General features: G+C 44.5%; 1 protein-coding gene and 1 long non-coding RNA gene across 2 annotated transcripts; both read left to right on the forward strand.

The window, feature by feature from the left end:
- The first annotated feature begins 3,743 nt into the window (after positions 1-3,743).
- Positions 3,744-5,095, forward strand: LOC127320882 (uncharacterized). Its single transcript, XR_007863607.2, has 2 exons — positions 3,744-4,233; positions 4,313-5,095. It is a non-coding gene; the product is annotated as an uncharacterized lncRNA (long non-coding RNA).
- A 3,474-nt stretch (positions 5,096-8,569) lies between these two features.
- Positions 8,570-9,691, forward strand: LOC127320875 (uncharacterized). The gene is made up of 2 exons (XM_051349956.2): positions 8,570-8,745; positions 9,005-9,691. The coding sequence occupies exon 2, from the start codon at positions 9,019-9,021 to the stop codon at positions 9,481-9,483; it is 465 nt and encodes a 154-aa protein (XP_051205916.1). The 5' UTR covers positions 8,570-8,745; positions 9,005-9,018; the 3' UTR covers positions 9,484-9,691.
- Positions 9,692-16,612: the final 6,921 nt, after the last annotated feature.

Consider the following 16,612-nt stretch of genomic DNA (forward strand, 5'->3'; position numbering starts at 1 on the left):
ACGATTACCACGTGGCGCACCACGAGCATTATGTGCGTCATCTTGAAGCTCAGGATCTTCGTCGTCTTCTTCTTGTTGTTGTTGTTGGGCCAAATTCTCAACAGCTAGTCGCAAATCTAGAAGACTGCGTTGTATATCCGTCATTTGATCTTTTATTGTAGTGACGGTCTCACATGTAGTATCCAGCTTCTGGGAGATCCCTTGGACCGTTCCCCTAAGCTCATCATCCTGAGTGCGAATTCACGTCGCATCTCATTACGAAGAGCCTCATACTCCCTCCATGTCATCAAATCCGCGGAGTTCTTGTTCTCCTGGTTAACAATTTTTTCATCACTAGCAGACATGGTTAGTAGGTTAGTGCACTAAATCAAAAATATATATGGTGGTACTCTCACAACTCACTCAAAACTGATAAGAAAAAGAAATCTTACCGCTCCAAAGTGAATTAGTATTGCTTACCATTTGTAGTGACAACTAGTGCACGGATGTAGTGAAGCGAATATCAAGGGTATAAGAACAAAATCACAGGGCAAAGCAGGATATATATATGTGGGGCTGTAGGTGGGCTACCTATTTGCACCAATAACAAGCTCTAGCGCTGAACGTAGACAACCAATGATACTCACACAAGGCGATAAATGTGGCAATGCAACTATATGGAGGAAATGTTTCAATGCTCTAGAGAGACGCTAGCAAAGCTCAACGAGACAGGCACAAGATTGCTCAACTACGGGTGCAGTAAAGTAAACTTAGGCCTTCACTTGATTCTTCTAGCACATCACTTTTCTTTTTGTATTTTCTTTTTGTATAACACGCATCTATGTAGCTCTTTTTGCTTCTTTTCAATTTTCTATTTTTTTATATGACACAACTCCTGGATAACACGGCCAAAAGATAATGCAAAGCACCAAACCCTAATGAGCAGCCTGTCGAGCGGTAAAACTAGTCTCTTCTGGGGAAGGCTGTGGCTATGGTTGGGACAAACACACTGTATGCTATGTGGACTCTGAGTCACTTATATCGAAAGGTTGTGGCTATGGTTGGGACAAACACACTGTATGCTATGTGGACTCTGAGTAACAAAAACTGAAACTAGATGATAGTAGAGACTCAAACCCTAACAACTAGATGAAAGAAAAATATACGCAAAAACAACTACGAAAAGCAACTAAAACTCGAAATTAGTGCAATCTAAAGCTATGGCAAATCCTAACCCTAATATTTTTGGCTTTTTCTGGATAGGAAACACTCACAACTCAACTATGGGGTTGATTGTGGATGACTTACCGAGGGAACCCGAGAATCTGATACCAAGATGATACGGGGTGGCCCGATCTTCTCAGTAAGCAACGGTGGTGATGATGATCACGGGGTGATTGCAGCGGAGGTAACTTGGATGAAGTGGATGATAACTTTTATGACGCAACGAGATCTCTCGATTGGTATGCAACAGCTCTCAACCCTGCAAGATATTCACAACTCCACACACTTGCGCACGTAGCCGCCGACCACGAAGCGGTAAGTTGCAACCGTCTAATTCCCAATGGAACAACAGATCACACAAGACATTCAGATCTACACAATATCAAGCAATATGGTGTAGGAAATTCAATAGTTTTGCAGAGCAAACAACTAAGAACTAGGGTCTGGGCGACCGGTCTGACCGGGTGCTGGGCCGGCCTGGACTTCGTCTTCTCGTCTCGCGCATGCCTCCCGCTCCTCCCTCGCGCGTTCTTGAGATATATTCATGTCCAGCTCCTTGTCCAGCTCCACATCCATCTTCACGTCCAGCTGCTCCTCTCCTCCTCGTGCGATGCTTGTCTTCTCTTCATACCTGATGATACATAAGTAATAGGACTTAGGTAGTATAAAGTTCTGATCAATCAAAGTATTGTTTAGGAACAAGTTTGTGCAGGAATCCTGGGGATGGGCCGGCCCAACTTGCTTGCTGAATATGGACTCGTGGGGCCGAAGGCAGTACGCATGAATTGTACGCAATAGGCTTTTTTTTTTGCGTGGACAGTACGCAGTAGTCTGGCTGATTCAAGATATCAAAGTTGTGCTTTGTACGGTCAGTACATGCATGGTTTTGATGGCAATGTGTACTGGTCAAACGCTCACCAATGCCTAGCTAGCTAATGTGATCATGCATGTACCAATATGTATAAATAGTTGGATTGGCCTGCTTCTACACTTGGGATCGAACAGGTACGTGCATGGTTTTTACGGCAAGGGAAAGTACATAGTATTATATTTGCATGGTATTCCACGACACAACACACAACACACTGGTCAAACACTCACTAATGGCTAGCTAGCTAATGTGGCCATGCATGTATCAATCTGTATAAATAATTGGATTAGCCTGTTTCTACACCTAGGATCCGACCATAGAAAAAGCAAAAATAAGAGCATCCAAAAATACGACACAAAAATAAGTTTATGCAGAACAAATTACGATTGCAAGGGAACAAACCACGATTGCAAGGGGAACAACAAAATAGATGGAGAGGAACAACACACTAAAACGGATGGGAACAACAACATAGACGGAGGGAAACAACAAAATAGACGGAGGGGGTATAACAACGTAAATGGAGGGGAAGAGCAGATTAGAGCATCCCCACTCGTTGGCGCTCCCCACGCCCAAATCCGGCGAAATTTTTGTCCGGATTGGAGGAAGATTTGGCGTGGGGGGCAGTATATTTCCAGTCGTGTGCTCCCCAAGCGGCGTTTCTCGGGGAAAAAGAGGACGGCTCGGGGAATCCGGACGAAAGAGGAGACACGTGGGCGTGGGCGGTTGGTTTAGCTTCATCCGGAGTCCCCGAGCGCTCCCCGGGGGGCCGGGGATGGCATGGGGAGTCCGGACGAAAATAGGCTCAAATCCGGATCAAAACGAGGAACCGGGGGCCTGACTGGGCCGTTTTTCGCCGTCCGGATGAAAAAAAGTGGCCGTGGGGGGCTCTGCGGGGAGACGAGTGGAGATGCTCTTACACGGTGGGGAACAACAACCTTGACAGAGGGGAACAACATCCATTACGGAGCGGAACAGGACACTAGACGGAGGGGAACAACAAAATAGACGGAGAGAAACAACACACTACACAGATGGGAACGAAATAGACGGGGGGAGGGGCAACACACTAGAAAGATGGGAACAACAACCTAGACGGGTGGGAACAACAACAAAAGACGGAGGGGAACAATACCGTAGACAGATGGGAACAACACCGTAGACAGATGGGAACAACAAATTAAATAGAGGGGAACAATAGATTACATGGTGGAGAACAACAGCCTAGACGGAGAGGAACAAGAGACTAGACACATGGGAACAACGGCCTAGACAGAGGGGAACAACGACCGACACGGAGGGGAACAATGGCCTACAAAAAAGGAAACAATGACCTACACGGAGCGGAACAACGACCTACACGGAAGGGAACAACGGCCTAGATGGAGGGGAACACCGACCGACATGGAGGGGAACAATGGCCTAGAAAAAGCGGAACAACGACCTCCACTGAGCGGAACAACGACCTACACGAAAGGAAACAACGGCCTACACGAAAGGAAACAACGACCTACACGGAGGAGAATAACGGTCTAGATGGAAAAAAAAGAAATGAAACAAAAAAAATGGAAAAAAAATTAATAAAAAATGTAAGAAAGAAGAAATAAAATAACAAGAAATCGTACCTATAGAAAATAAGGCGTCGTATCCTATGAATCCCACCAATTCATGTATCCCTGCATCCGTTCATTCCGGGCCGAGCGATCTAAATCCTGTGCCTCGCGCTGAGTCTGTAGAAAAATTGTAATTACATGCCCGCTTCTGAACTTAACCAACATCTCTTTTTGCAAAACTCCCCCTAACTCTAATTCTTGAAACCCCACCCGTGATCCCTGCACCAAGTCGTGGACTAATGGCCTCGATTTCCCCTGCCGACGAGACCATGGACGCACCCGTCCTCCTCAAGTTCCTCCGCCGTGGACAACTAATAGGGCAGCGCCGCCTTCAATATGGTCGGCAAGACCTTCGGCTAGTGCAGAGAGTCGAAGAGCGTCGGCGACACCGACGCCGCCGCCGTCGAGCTACTGCCGGAGGAGATGCTGAGGGGCACCACCACCGACATGGAAGGGGGCTAGGCAAGGTGTATCCTGTGGAGGCAGCACACCATGGATCCGCCCGCCGAGCTCGACTTCAGGCCCACCGTCCCGTCGCTGCTACAGGTGAGGACCTCAAATTGCTAAAGAAATTGCATCTGCATGTGTGAGATTTAACTGAATCTGTGTACCAATTAAACTGCAGATTGTTATGAATGACATTGGTCAGGTGATAGTCTGTCTATCCTAGTTGAGTTCTGGAAGATTGTTCGGTTGCGATGGTTTACGACTTGGTCTGGCTTCGAAACTAATCCAGTGATTCTTGAGTCTGAGAGTGCTTAGGCGGTGTCACCAGTACAGAAAAAGGGCATTGATGTCTGTAGAGTCTATATTATGCACCATTTACATAGAAATTATCTTATTGTGTGATGTACTTCTTGAACCCCGAGTGATCAAGATCGCATGAAAACGAAACAAGTTGACACGTGAATTAGCCCCATGTATTAGGAACAGAGTGTGGGTGTTGTATGCTGCTATAACTGATTGTAAACACATTCTTTCTGTTCATAGATAAAGTTATCTCTTTAATTGTGATAAGGACTGGACACATCTTTGTTCTGTTTGTAGCTATTGGTGGCTATCACTTACCAATCGACATCCGAAATCTCAAAGGCAAGAAGTGGCTGCCATCGCCATGCCAAGGATGAGAAGGATATGGCTGGAACGCAATGCTCGCACATTTGAGGGGCAAAGCACGGCCCTGGGGCAGCTCGTCCAGCTCGCCAATGAAGAATTGAGGATGTGGAACTTGGCACACGCAGGGAGAAGAAGATGACTAGTGGGTACTAGGGAGGAGTAGTTTTCTTTGTTGTAGCTATAGCTGTTGTCGGTCTGGGTGGTTGTGCCACATGTAAAACCTTGTAAATCCATTTCTCTGCCTTAATGAAAATGACAAGCAACATTTGGTTGCTGGTCCTAGTATGCTACTGCTATCTATCAAGCTGGTATGATGAAAGCTTCTAGCAATTGTGATTGATTTTAACACAGATATAAAAGTACATGAAGATAAACATGGTCATGTTTGAGATTCTTAATCAGGCATAGATGTTTTGATATGTTAAAAAAAGTTGCTATATGGCAACATTGTAAACTAAGAATTAAGAACATATGGAAGTTCACCTATCACATGAACCTTTATCATGATGCCAAATTGGTATCTGAAACTTTTCTTTTGGGGGGCAGGTGAAGAAAGAAAGCTCAGGTGGAAGTCGTGGAACTGATGCAGCATGCCGCACCGATCAAAATTTTATTTGATGTACAAAGTGTCTTTATGTAATGGCTCAGAAATTTTTATTTTGTCCAACTGCTTGTCTTAGCGGTAAGCAGCTGCAAAGAATTACAGTATTTCTATCAGGTACGGAAGCTCGAAGCAACAACATGTTGCAGCAAGTTTTCGCAAATTGACATGAATCATGATGGAATTCTCCATTCCAAACAATACATTTTATCTTGGATTGTGGTCTTCGGTTGTAGCTTCTGAACACTTCATGTAAGTAGTTGTTTCAGCACTCTGAACTTCCATATGTTCTCAACCTTGAGTTACACTTTTCCCTTGTATAAATCATTTGGTTTTGTTAACATATTAAAAAATATGTATGACCTGTTCTTTCTCAAATTTCCATTCACAGCAACTTACAGAGTTACACTTTGCAAGTACTAGATACAGTAAACAAGAACAATGAAAATTCAGAGCCTGTAGCCGGCCAATTTCCCAAGCTATGAAGCTATCCTCTTCTGTGGTCGCAGCTCACGCGAGTCAGCAGCAGGCCGGCATCTTCAGGAGCAGGTGGGGCTCCCTCAAGACGCCATTGGTGCGGAGGCTGCAGACGCCGGCGTCCTCCGCGTCAGGGACCGGCGAGAATGAGGACCTGCGCCACATGCGGCTCCCATAGACCTGTATAGGCACCGCAGATCACATCGAAGCCGTCGAGAGGCGACTCGACTCCGGCAACGGCGAGCGTGGATGGATTTTCACTGGAGATGCGTCTCGCAGACTTGGTGCCGACCTCATCGCCGTCGCCGTCAAGTGAACCGCTAAGCTCATCGCGGTCGTCGCAGTCGCCGCCTGTTGTTTAGGGATATAATACAAGGTGTTGACATGTATTGGCTTTTCGACGTACAAGGGCTAATGTGCAAAATAAACGGGCTGGACGTGGCACTTTAGGCAAAACTACCTTGGAATGAGCAGACGCACACGATCCAGACCTGGTGGACGAGGATAGCCGGATGCACGGATACAGGAAAGTTGGGGATTCATAGGATACGACGCCAGAAAATAATGCATAGTAAAACAAAGAAGAAAAAGAGACGTTAATATACACATATTGGTTTAACAAAAAAGGTAAAATAAAATAAAACCATGAAAAAACAAAATAAAAATAAAAGAAACATATAAAGGAAAAAATTGGAAAGATATCCTAAGTACATACGTATAAAAGAATAGAACCCTCGGGCTACAAGAAGAGGCAACGCTCAGTACGGAAATCAAATCTCGGGTCTAACTAAATAAATGGAAAATGATTAGATCCCCCGGGGGACGAACGTCTCGCAGCCTCCTGCTTGTGCGTGCGACGCGTGTCGCTGGGCCCCACCTAACTGCGTCGTCTTCTACCTCCTGCTTTTCCCCTTTTTCGCCCCAAATCCTGATACACAACTCAATCGAGGTCGGCTCCGGCCTCTCGCTAGCCGCCGGCCAGCCCCACCTAGCCGGCCACCGCGCCCTCCCCGCCGACGGCCACTGCGACTTCCCCGTCGACGGCACCGCACATTCCCGCTGCGTCGAGCTTCTCGCCTCGTCGCCGGCCCGCCTCCCCCGTCCTCCTCCAGCAGTCTCCCCGCCCTCGCCAGCGGCAGCAGCCCCCTACCTCCTCCTCCTTCAGGCGCCCTACCGCGTCCTCGTCGGAGCCCAGCCAGAGCGTCCCCTGCGCGCGGCCGCGCTGCATCCTTGTCGGTGCCCGCGCTGATCCTCCCGTGTGCCGGCCGCCTCCACCGTCTCCGGCGCCGCCGGCTGCGACGTGTCGCGGCCTTCGAGGCCCTCTGCGCCGCATGTGGCTGCCGGCGTCTGCAGGCGATTCCGTGCTTCACGGGCGTCCTCTGGCGAGCCATCCCGCCGCAGGCCTGCACATATGCGAGCGCGTGGCTGCTACACAGGTCGTCGGCGTCTGCAGGTCGTCGGCGTCTGCTACTTTTGGGCGGCAGTGGCTGCTACACATGCGGCGTTTTGCTACACGCGCCCATGAATATTGGTACAAGCGGCACAAGCTGTTGCTGTAAACGCCGGTGGCGGTTGCTACCAAGCGCCGCCGTGCTGCAAGGAGGCCGTCGAGACCAACGGCGGTGCTACCACAAGGCGTAGATGAAGCTACAAGTCCAGGAGGCGCTGCTGCACGCGAGGGATTGTGGTGCTGCTGGCGCGGGCGGCGGCGCTGTCGGAGCGAGCAACGTTCGAGCGACGTCTGCAAGACGGACTAGACATCGACGACATGCGGCAAGGTCGTGCCTTGCTGCCGGCGGAGGCCGGCGTTGCTACCTTTAAGGGCCAGGCGTCGACGTGCTACAGCCATGTTCGGTCGACGACGCTGCTGTGTAGCCCAATTTTTGGGATGCTACTAGTGGCTGTCAATGGTGCTATCAGCCGAGGGCGTCGATGCTACAAGCGGTCGCCGCCGATGCTACCAGCGCCGCCTCCATCTCGCGCTCCTCTGCTTCGTTAGGAGTTTTGCTGCCTTAGGCCTGCGGCGTTGCTACCTGCGGAGGTCGTTTTTGCTATTTAAGGTGTCCGGCATTTGCTACCGGCGGAGGGTGGATTTTTGCTACCATAGGCATAGGGCGTTGCTACTAGCAACTTGTGGCGGAACGGACAAAGTTGCTGCAACCTCGGACGGCGTTGCTGCCGGCTGCAGACGATGTCTCCGTTGATGTCTTAGAGGATTTGCAGCATATGAATAAAAAAATTGCTACAATTTATTTGCGGTTTTGCTATATCTGCATAATATGTTTGCTACGTGGTTTCCGACGAGCCCAGCCTTTTTTACATTCTTTTCTGAATGAACCGTTTTTTGCTTCAGTCATTTGCTGCCGGGGGTGATTTTTTTGCTGCCGAAGGTATTTTTTTGCTACATGCAAATTTAACCGTCAAAATGGTTGATCCGACAGCTGGGAACGGGGACTGGGGAATCAGATCCCCGGGGACACCCAGCAGTATCCAAAATAAATATAGCAGGTGTGCAGTTTTAACACGCATCATGTCAATGTCCCAGCGGCAAGTACCTCTTTCGCATTTTGAGACCCAACTTCGAATCCCATCTCCCGTGTGTATTATTTTTCTTTTTCGATGACACGCTCTACAAATGGGCCGGGCCGGGCCAGGAAAGTGATGTTATACTGGCTTTGGCTACTTAATTTTTGGCTTTCCTCTGTGCGGCCTGTTTCATCCCAGGCTCCCAGCAATACATTGCTTTTCTAGAAAAGAGGATCCGACCGGATCATCAATCAGTTCTTCCCCTCCTTGGTTTAGGGAAAGTAAGCAAAGCCGGAGGCGCCAACAAATCCTCAGGAGTCTGCGTCCTCAGGTCCTGGGTACGTGACTTACTTCCTAAAGGATTTCTTGTTTCGAATTCATGTGCCTTTTTCAATCCTAAACGGACCAGTTCTGGGTCTGTCGATCTAAAATCGACCCGGATACTTTTCTGCCGATTCCTGCTAGGAATCGAAACGAATCCAAAAGTAATTGCCTATACGAATAGAGGAGTCCGACAAGGACTCGCTCCCCCATGTATCTTGTATACAAAAGGGCATCGAGAGGCGCCTGATTTCTCACCCAAACAATCAATAGCAGTGTTGTAGATCCAGATGGCAAGCACACCAAGTTCATCCGAGAAGGAGGTGATGGTGGATCCGGAAGTTGAGAAGAACGCATCCGGGGAGACAGAGATGACGACGGAGATGAAGAAAAAGATAAAGATCGTGTTTGAGGTGCCAGCCAGCGAGGTGAGGCAGGTGATGAACTTCAAGCCTAAGCCCTACAAGGTGGACATATCGGACGAACTGATCAGACGTTTCCCGGAGATGGCGGCAACTATGTACATGATGTCTGTCGACACAGCCCCGGTCGCCGAGAGCTATAATAGATGGATGCTTGAGCGGAAGGAAGATTTCACCAGGCAGCTCAAGGCCAAGGGCATTGTCACCCGTGAGGCCGAGGTTGACGAGGACTATGACCAAGAGAAAGACTATGCTCTGTCACATCGAGGGCGTCGGAGGCACCGCCCGGGCGTCATGAAAAAGCACCAAGGGGTGGCGACCAAGCTTAACTAGTTCATCAGACTACTCGAGCTAGCGATATATCATCATGCTTGTTTCCGATCGTTAGTTTTTTATATTTCAGTTATGCCCGCCCAATGAATCTGTCTATCTACATAATGCTTGTTTCAGCTTATTTGATTTATTAAGAATTCCTTGCTTTTGTCTCCGGTTAGTCTATGATTGTTTGGAGTTGTAGGTGCCAGAACATCAAAATTTCTCCTTTTATGTGTTTATTTATCAGATTCTCTTTGAGGATCATTAGGTAATCAGGTGTGAAAACTCTGAAATTAAGCAAGACCTAAATGTTCCACCGAGGCCGAGCAGGTTTTTGGCGAAAGATTGCATTTATTCTTCCGGTTCCAGAATTTTTGGCCTCGATTATCGGGTTTCAATCTTGATAATAGACTATTATCGGATCTGTCGATCTAAATTAACTTTGCGGCTACAATATTTGCTTGCGTACGCATATTTCCGATGAATTACTTGTCGTGCAAATTTAATTGCATAGTAGCAAGGTTTGGCGCGGCGGATAGGATGATTGCAAGACAAAATATGGTAGAAAATCTATAGGCTGGTAATGTGCCATTGATCAAATAGTAGCAGTATCCATGTCCTGTATCAATGCACAACAGCTTTCCAACCAACAAAGACACATGGTGCTGATAACATGTGAACCTATAGGTTGTTATTTTGGTATCTTTGTAGAGCTCATATGTTGGTTGTTTATATGGAGGAATGCAAGCCTGAGCAGTACAATATTGCCAATGATTAATTCTAGAAGTCATAACATGTAAGCTAATAGAAGCCTATCATAGTTACATAGAGGCAATATTACAGTAATCAAGTGTTGCGTTCATAGCTAGACATATTTCTTAGAAGTACTTGCTGTAGTTGACAATCTTTAATGATGGCTATCAAGAGATGCCAGCCAGGATTCTCCTAATTTCACATCCAAGATAAAGTAAAGAAAAAAAAAACCAGTGAAACAACACCTTCTCGTGTTTGATTATTAATCCATGTTGTGAAAGAGAAACCTTGGCAATCCAAAGGAAATCCAAGAGATTCTAAGAAACTGTACGATCATTTTATCAGCAACTAGTCTCACTCTTGGATACGCATTCTACTATCTGCAAGAAAAGTATGTTTCAATCATGCTCTTTCGAATACAGTTTATAACATGGTAAGTAAGCACAATGTACATAAGGGCATGTTCAAAAGGTAAAAGATAATCATAGTATGTAGTCTTTATTTGTTTGTGACCACATATTTGGTGCAAAAAATGTTTTTTATTGTATCAATATGATTTCAAAACCATGTTTGCAGTTAAGAAAAGGAGATCAAGCTTGAGTTAATGAAACACAAAATCAACGATAAAATGTTGTCTCAATTAGTTCCTAGCAGAATAGGAAGAGCGTTGAGAGGTAAAAGTACTTTTTTCCAGGTAGCAAGCTCCCATCTTTTAAACTGCAAAGCATCCATGTCAACATTAGCTGCATCAGGATTCTCTTGCAATGAAATAATCTTGTTTACTGGTGGGCAGTCACTGTTCGGTTCTCGGATAGACTGTAATGGAATGGAACCGTTTCATTCCTAGAACCCATTCTTGCGTTCGGTTTGGGGATGGAATGGAATGGAACGGTTCCTCGGAATGGCATATTCCCTCCAGATGCGGAACCAATCCGTCTGGCCGATTCGGCCGGACCAAGTGGAACGGGTGACTGTCACACGCTGATTAATTAAGTTTAGCAATAGTTAATCAAGTTTAGCACTACTTAATCAAGTTTAGCAAATAATTAATCGAGTTTAGAATAATTAAATCGGGTGACTATCTCACCCATTCCATTCCATTCTCATCCAATTCCAAAACCGAACACAGAGATGGAACCGTTCTATGACAATTTTTTTGTCCAAACCAAACACAGGGATGGAACGGTTCCGCGACAGTGGAATGAAATGGTTCCATTCTATTCCACCCCATCCAAAAAAACAAACACACCCAGTAGTTTAAAAAATCCAACCAGAAGTTAGAAATTTGTGCACAATAATCAAATATACGGTCATGGATTCTGAAAATAAAACTTGATTTTTGTGCTCTAATATATGCAGTGTTACTGCAGATGACCAATTAGATATCCATCGAGACAAAGATACTCAGAATATGTGAAGTCAAAATTCCTATCATGTATCAGCAACAAAATTCATTTTAACAGAGGATTTGGGATTTCGGACAGGAGATATTATTGTTCGTGGCACACTTGGAACTGGTGATACTGGTGTAGCGTTTCACTACTTCTATTTCTACATTTTATTGATTTAGATATGCCTTGGTCGAAATTTTCTTAATCTAGGCATCTGTATATGACTGGTAGAGGTCTTGCTAATCTGACAAACAAAAGAAATGTAAAAAGTATATGCAGACACCCAAAATGCATGTGTATACTAATTCCTATTGGGAAAATTAAAGTTGAGAATACCGTAGGGAGGGTATTTATTTACGTTGGTTCGAAGATCTAGTAAGCATCTATAGATTAAATTGAGTAAACTCTCAGAAAAGATCCAATCTATATGGCTTTGTGAATATGAATATATACCGTATGTGCATAGGTGCATGAAATTTTAGAAAATAAATCTCTCACTTTTATTGAATGCAGTTGCTTGCCTCCATGTTTTCCTTCACTTCCAAAAATTGCTATAAACTTCAGAAAAGCGTCACCAGAAATTGTGATGTGCAATGAATTTGTTTTAACTGAAATAAAGGTGATATCAGGAAGTTAGATATTGATGGTTCCAACATATATTTATTTAACTTTATTTTCAAGAAACTGTGACCAGCTGTATATGGCATAAGAAATAAAGCATAAAAGATACAAATTGTTTGCATCCATATTTTCCTTTGCTTCCAAAAAAATGCAACAAACTTCATGCATCAGCAGACGTTGTGATGTACATTAGGGAAAGGAAGGAAAGTATATATCAAAATAAAATCAGTCAAATAGTTTTTTTTTTTTTTGCGTAATTACATATAGCCAAACAAATGGTTCACATGGATTAACTGGTGGCATATTTATAAGCAGTGCCTTCTTGAGCCTATGCAGGAAATAAGGAACTCGTGCTTCTCAAAATCTCAAAGCTACGATGTACTGTAACCATTCCATGCGTATTTTAACAGACTGAAAAAGGTGAATCAAGATAACAGCTTCCATGCGTATTTTAACAGACTGAAAAAGGGTGAATCAAGATAACAGCTCCTACTACGGGATTCCTCCGCTACCACGGTTCTCAGAGCTCCACCTCGCGACTACAACATTGACGATCTCGCCGTTGTTTGGGTGTTTATCTTTTTTGAAACGGGCAAAAAAGTTTTTGCCTTATATTGATATAGGAGAAGCAAACAGGTACATGGCATGAGCCAAAAAAGGAAAAAAAAAGGGCGGACCAAGAACTCCGGCACAGAACTACTTAGCCAACCAGATCTGCAAGGCTCTTTGCCCCTGCAAGGATCCAATCATTTCCCTCTTCCCTGATCTTGTGCATAACAACCGAGGGCATCGAGGACTTATTGTTGAAAACACGTTCGTTCCTCTCCTTCTAAATCTCTCCCAAGTGATGAGAATGACCGAAGACTGCAATCCGTTGTTTGGGTGTTATCAGGACGGCTTCCAGGTGATGCCATGCTCCCTGATCCGGAGCAGCCGCTAGCACTGCTGGTTATCGAGTTATCACCTTGTGGTGACAGACCATCCACAGGGTGAAGGAGCACCGTCCACGTGAGGAGCTGCAGGTTTCTTTGCTACTACACGCAAAGAATCCAAAACTAGAGGAACATTTAGTTAATTAATATTGCAGTGGAAGTAATTAAAGACTGGATAGAGATGGTAATTTAGATGAGACAACGTAATGATCAAAATAATCAACACAGGCTATGAAGTCCCTCTTAAGCAGCAACTCACATACGGAGCTGTAAAAATAGAAACCATGAGGAAAAAAACTCCTGTCAAATAACTGTGCATTCCATGTTCTCTTTATACACAAATACAATTATCAACACTTGAAATTTGGTTATACCAAATCAGAACTATTGGTCTTGTAGCAGTACCACATAATACTTGAACCAAATCGGAAATGGAAGAAAAGATAACCTTCATGAGGACTGAAAGACCTCGTCTGCACAAAAATTCAAGCCGCCCTCAATCAAATATACGTTAGTCAATCTCCATGTTTGTCTATGTTTCTGGTCATGACGGAAACGCCGCAGCAGGACTCGTTTGCGTATGTGCAATAAAGAGTAAAAATAGAAAAGAAAAATCCTAGAGCAAAGAAGGTAGTGTTCACTAGTAGAAAAAAGGCCTTCCATCCCAACTCATTAGTTACCAAATATTTTGACCCGGGACTAATGTGGTCTTTAGTCCCAGTTCTCCTGGTGAACCAAGACTAATGCTCCAGCCCGGGACTAAAGGGCACCCTTTAGTCTCGGTTGGTAACACCAACCGGGACTAAAGGGCTATGGTGGGATGCAGCCGGCAGGCCTCTTTAGTCCCGGTTGGTGTTACGAACCGAGACTAAAGGGTACCCTTTAGTCTCGGTTCGTACCACCAACCGGAACTAAGGGTTATTTTTCTGGTTTTACTCCCCATGCACCCTTCACCCCCCCCCCCCCCTTGGATCGCAATCTTTTGAGATTCCTATATGTTACGCAACCTACTATTAGGGAAAATTAAGAAATTCGAATTTTCACTTGGTTTTCAAAAAAAGTTTGAAAAATGGTAAAACCGCATTAACTTTTGCATACGACGTCGGAAAAAAACGTATAATATATCAAAATCATCGTGGGAAAAAGTTACATCCGAATTCACCGGGTTAACTTGGTTAGCCGATTTTTAGATTCTCAAAAATCCAAATGAAAATACGAAAGCAGGAAGATTTTAGTTTTTGCTATAAATTACGGATTTTATATATTTTTTAAATAAAATTATTAATTGCATTCTTCATAAATATTACTATTACTTTTAACTAATTGTTAGATTTTCAAATTTTTAGGTTTAGGTTTGGCAAAAAAAATATTTAATTTTTTTAATTGTTTTAAAAAAATACAAATTAAAAAGTTAATGTTTATTTATTTATTCAATTTCATTATTACATCATTACTTTTGTTTATTAAAAGAATTATTTGAAATTCAAAAAATAAATAAATGTGACATCGACCAACATGTTAATAGGATTGATATGATACTAGTATCACATACATGCACGCGAAGCACTTGGATGCGGGACGTAATAGAACTCGGAAGTTAAGCGTGCTAGTGTGGGAGGATGGGTGACCGAGTGGGAAGTGTGACCACGAGTAAGTAATTTAACTAGAGATAATTGCAGTTAGACACTAAACTATGTAAATAACTGAAATAATAGAAATTCAGAAAAATAGAAAAATAAGATGGAGTGAAAAATAATTAGAAACCTAAAAAAAATTTAAAAAATTAACGAAATAGCCTTTAGTCCCGGTTCGTATTATAAACCGGGACTAAAGGTCCTTCGCCCTGGCGCACGCCAGCCGCCTAAGCAACCGGGACTAAAGGGGCAACCGGGACTAAGGCCCTATTTCCAGTAGTGGTTGGTTGCACACGAAGGAAAATTTCATTTGGAATTATGTGTCCTAATTATGAAACATTTTTTTTCTAGATTCTTCCTAATTTGTGGAACGTTTAAGGAAGGAAAAGAAAGATTGGAGACTTTCTAGAGGTCAGAAAGAAAGGTCCAGTTCTGGCAAAATAATCACAATACATTTCATGAGAAAAACATCATATCAGGACCAAAGTGTTTCCTGAGTTTGTTGAGCTTTGAGTCAGGCTTGCTTACATGCAGCCATAAGAAAACAAAACTAATTTTCATCGAAAAGCATTGGGACATGAAGAGAACTACTGAGAGATGGAAAAATAAATATACTTCTGAAACATGTTAACACTCAATGCAGCGAGCTCTTTCTGTGCACGTAGGCACCTGGGAACTGGGATCATGCATCGGAAGATTGTTTTTTCGTGGACATAACGTGACCGTACAAAGGACAACATAAAGCATTTGTAAGGTGTTAATGAAGCAGCCCACTCCAAGACTTTGCAAAGCTCACATTAGAAAGGAGGAAAAATCACTAATAAAGGCACACAGATGGAGTGGCTCCTCTTTGATCCATGCCGAAAGGATGATAAATAATACGGTAAGTATTTTAGGAGTCTACATCTGTTTTTTTGGGCGATGACAATTAACACAATTCACATGTAAACAAACACAATCTACTACGGCGAACAGTTCAGAACCATCGATGACCATGGTACAGAGGAAACAACAGAATGGTAAGTGACATAGGTATGCCTAACATGCATGCCGAATAAAGTACCCTGATTCTATAAAGAAGCACGAAGTCCATGGACCCGAAACTTTGGAGGCCCGGGAGCTTAAGGATCTGCGAGTTAGGAAAGTAGAGTTGTAATAGGAAAATTGTATCAATATAGGAAAGGCCCAACACGGTTCGACAGTTCGTAACTTGTATGACACGGAAAAGCCTCGGCTCCACCTCCTATGTAAAGGGGAGCCGAGGGAGAAAGAGGGGATCGAATTATTGTAACCCTTGCCACCGTAATTTCGAGTTGAGCACCTTTGTTCGGCTGAACCTTCGAGATCTACTTGCCATCTACTTCTTACGAAACCCTAAGTCTACAACACGTAGGCATTAACAAGTTAATCCCTTTTCGATTGGCGCCGTCTATGGAGATTGGAGGTCGCAAGGTCCTGATCTCGATGGCATCGTCAACTGCAAGCAACATGATGGACGGAGGTAAACAAGTCCAACCTGATCTCGCCGATTTTCTTCTTCACCCTCCTGCCCGTTTGCATGCATACGCTGATCTGGAGGAGTCAACGGAGATGACTTTCGGGAGCTTCCGCTTCCTCGTCGGAAAAGAAGGATCGCATCGTCTCGTGGCACCGATTTTTTCGGGACAGTTGGCGGTTGAGCCCGATTTTTCGGGATCGTCAACATCATCTGTCGAGTCAGGCGACGAAGAAGTTTCGCCGTCACGCTTCACCAAGCCCGCCGATGGCGGGGCGCTCGCCGATCTGTTCGGTGACATGACTTTTGGGTCGTTCACAT

The sequence above is a fragment of the Lolium perenne genome, chromosome 1 (genome assembly GCF_019359855.2).
Source record: "Lolium perenne isolate Kyuss_39 chromosome 1, Kyuss_2.0, whole genome shotgun sequence".
NCBI lineage: Eukaryota > Viridiplantae > Streptophyta > Magnoliopsida > Poales > Poaceae > Lolium > Lolium perenne.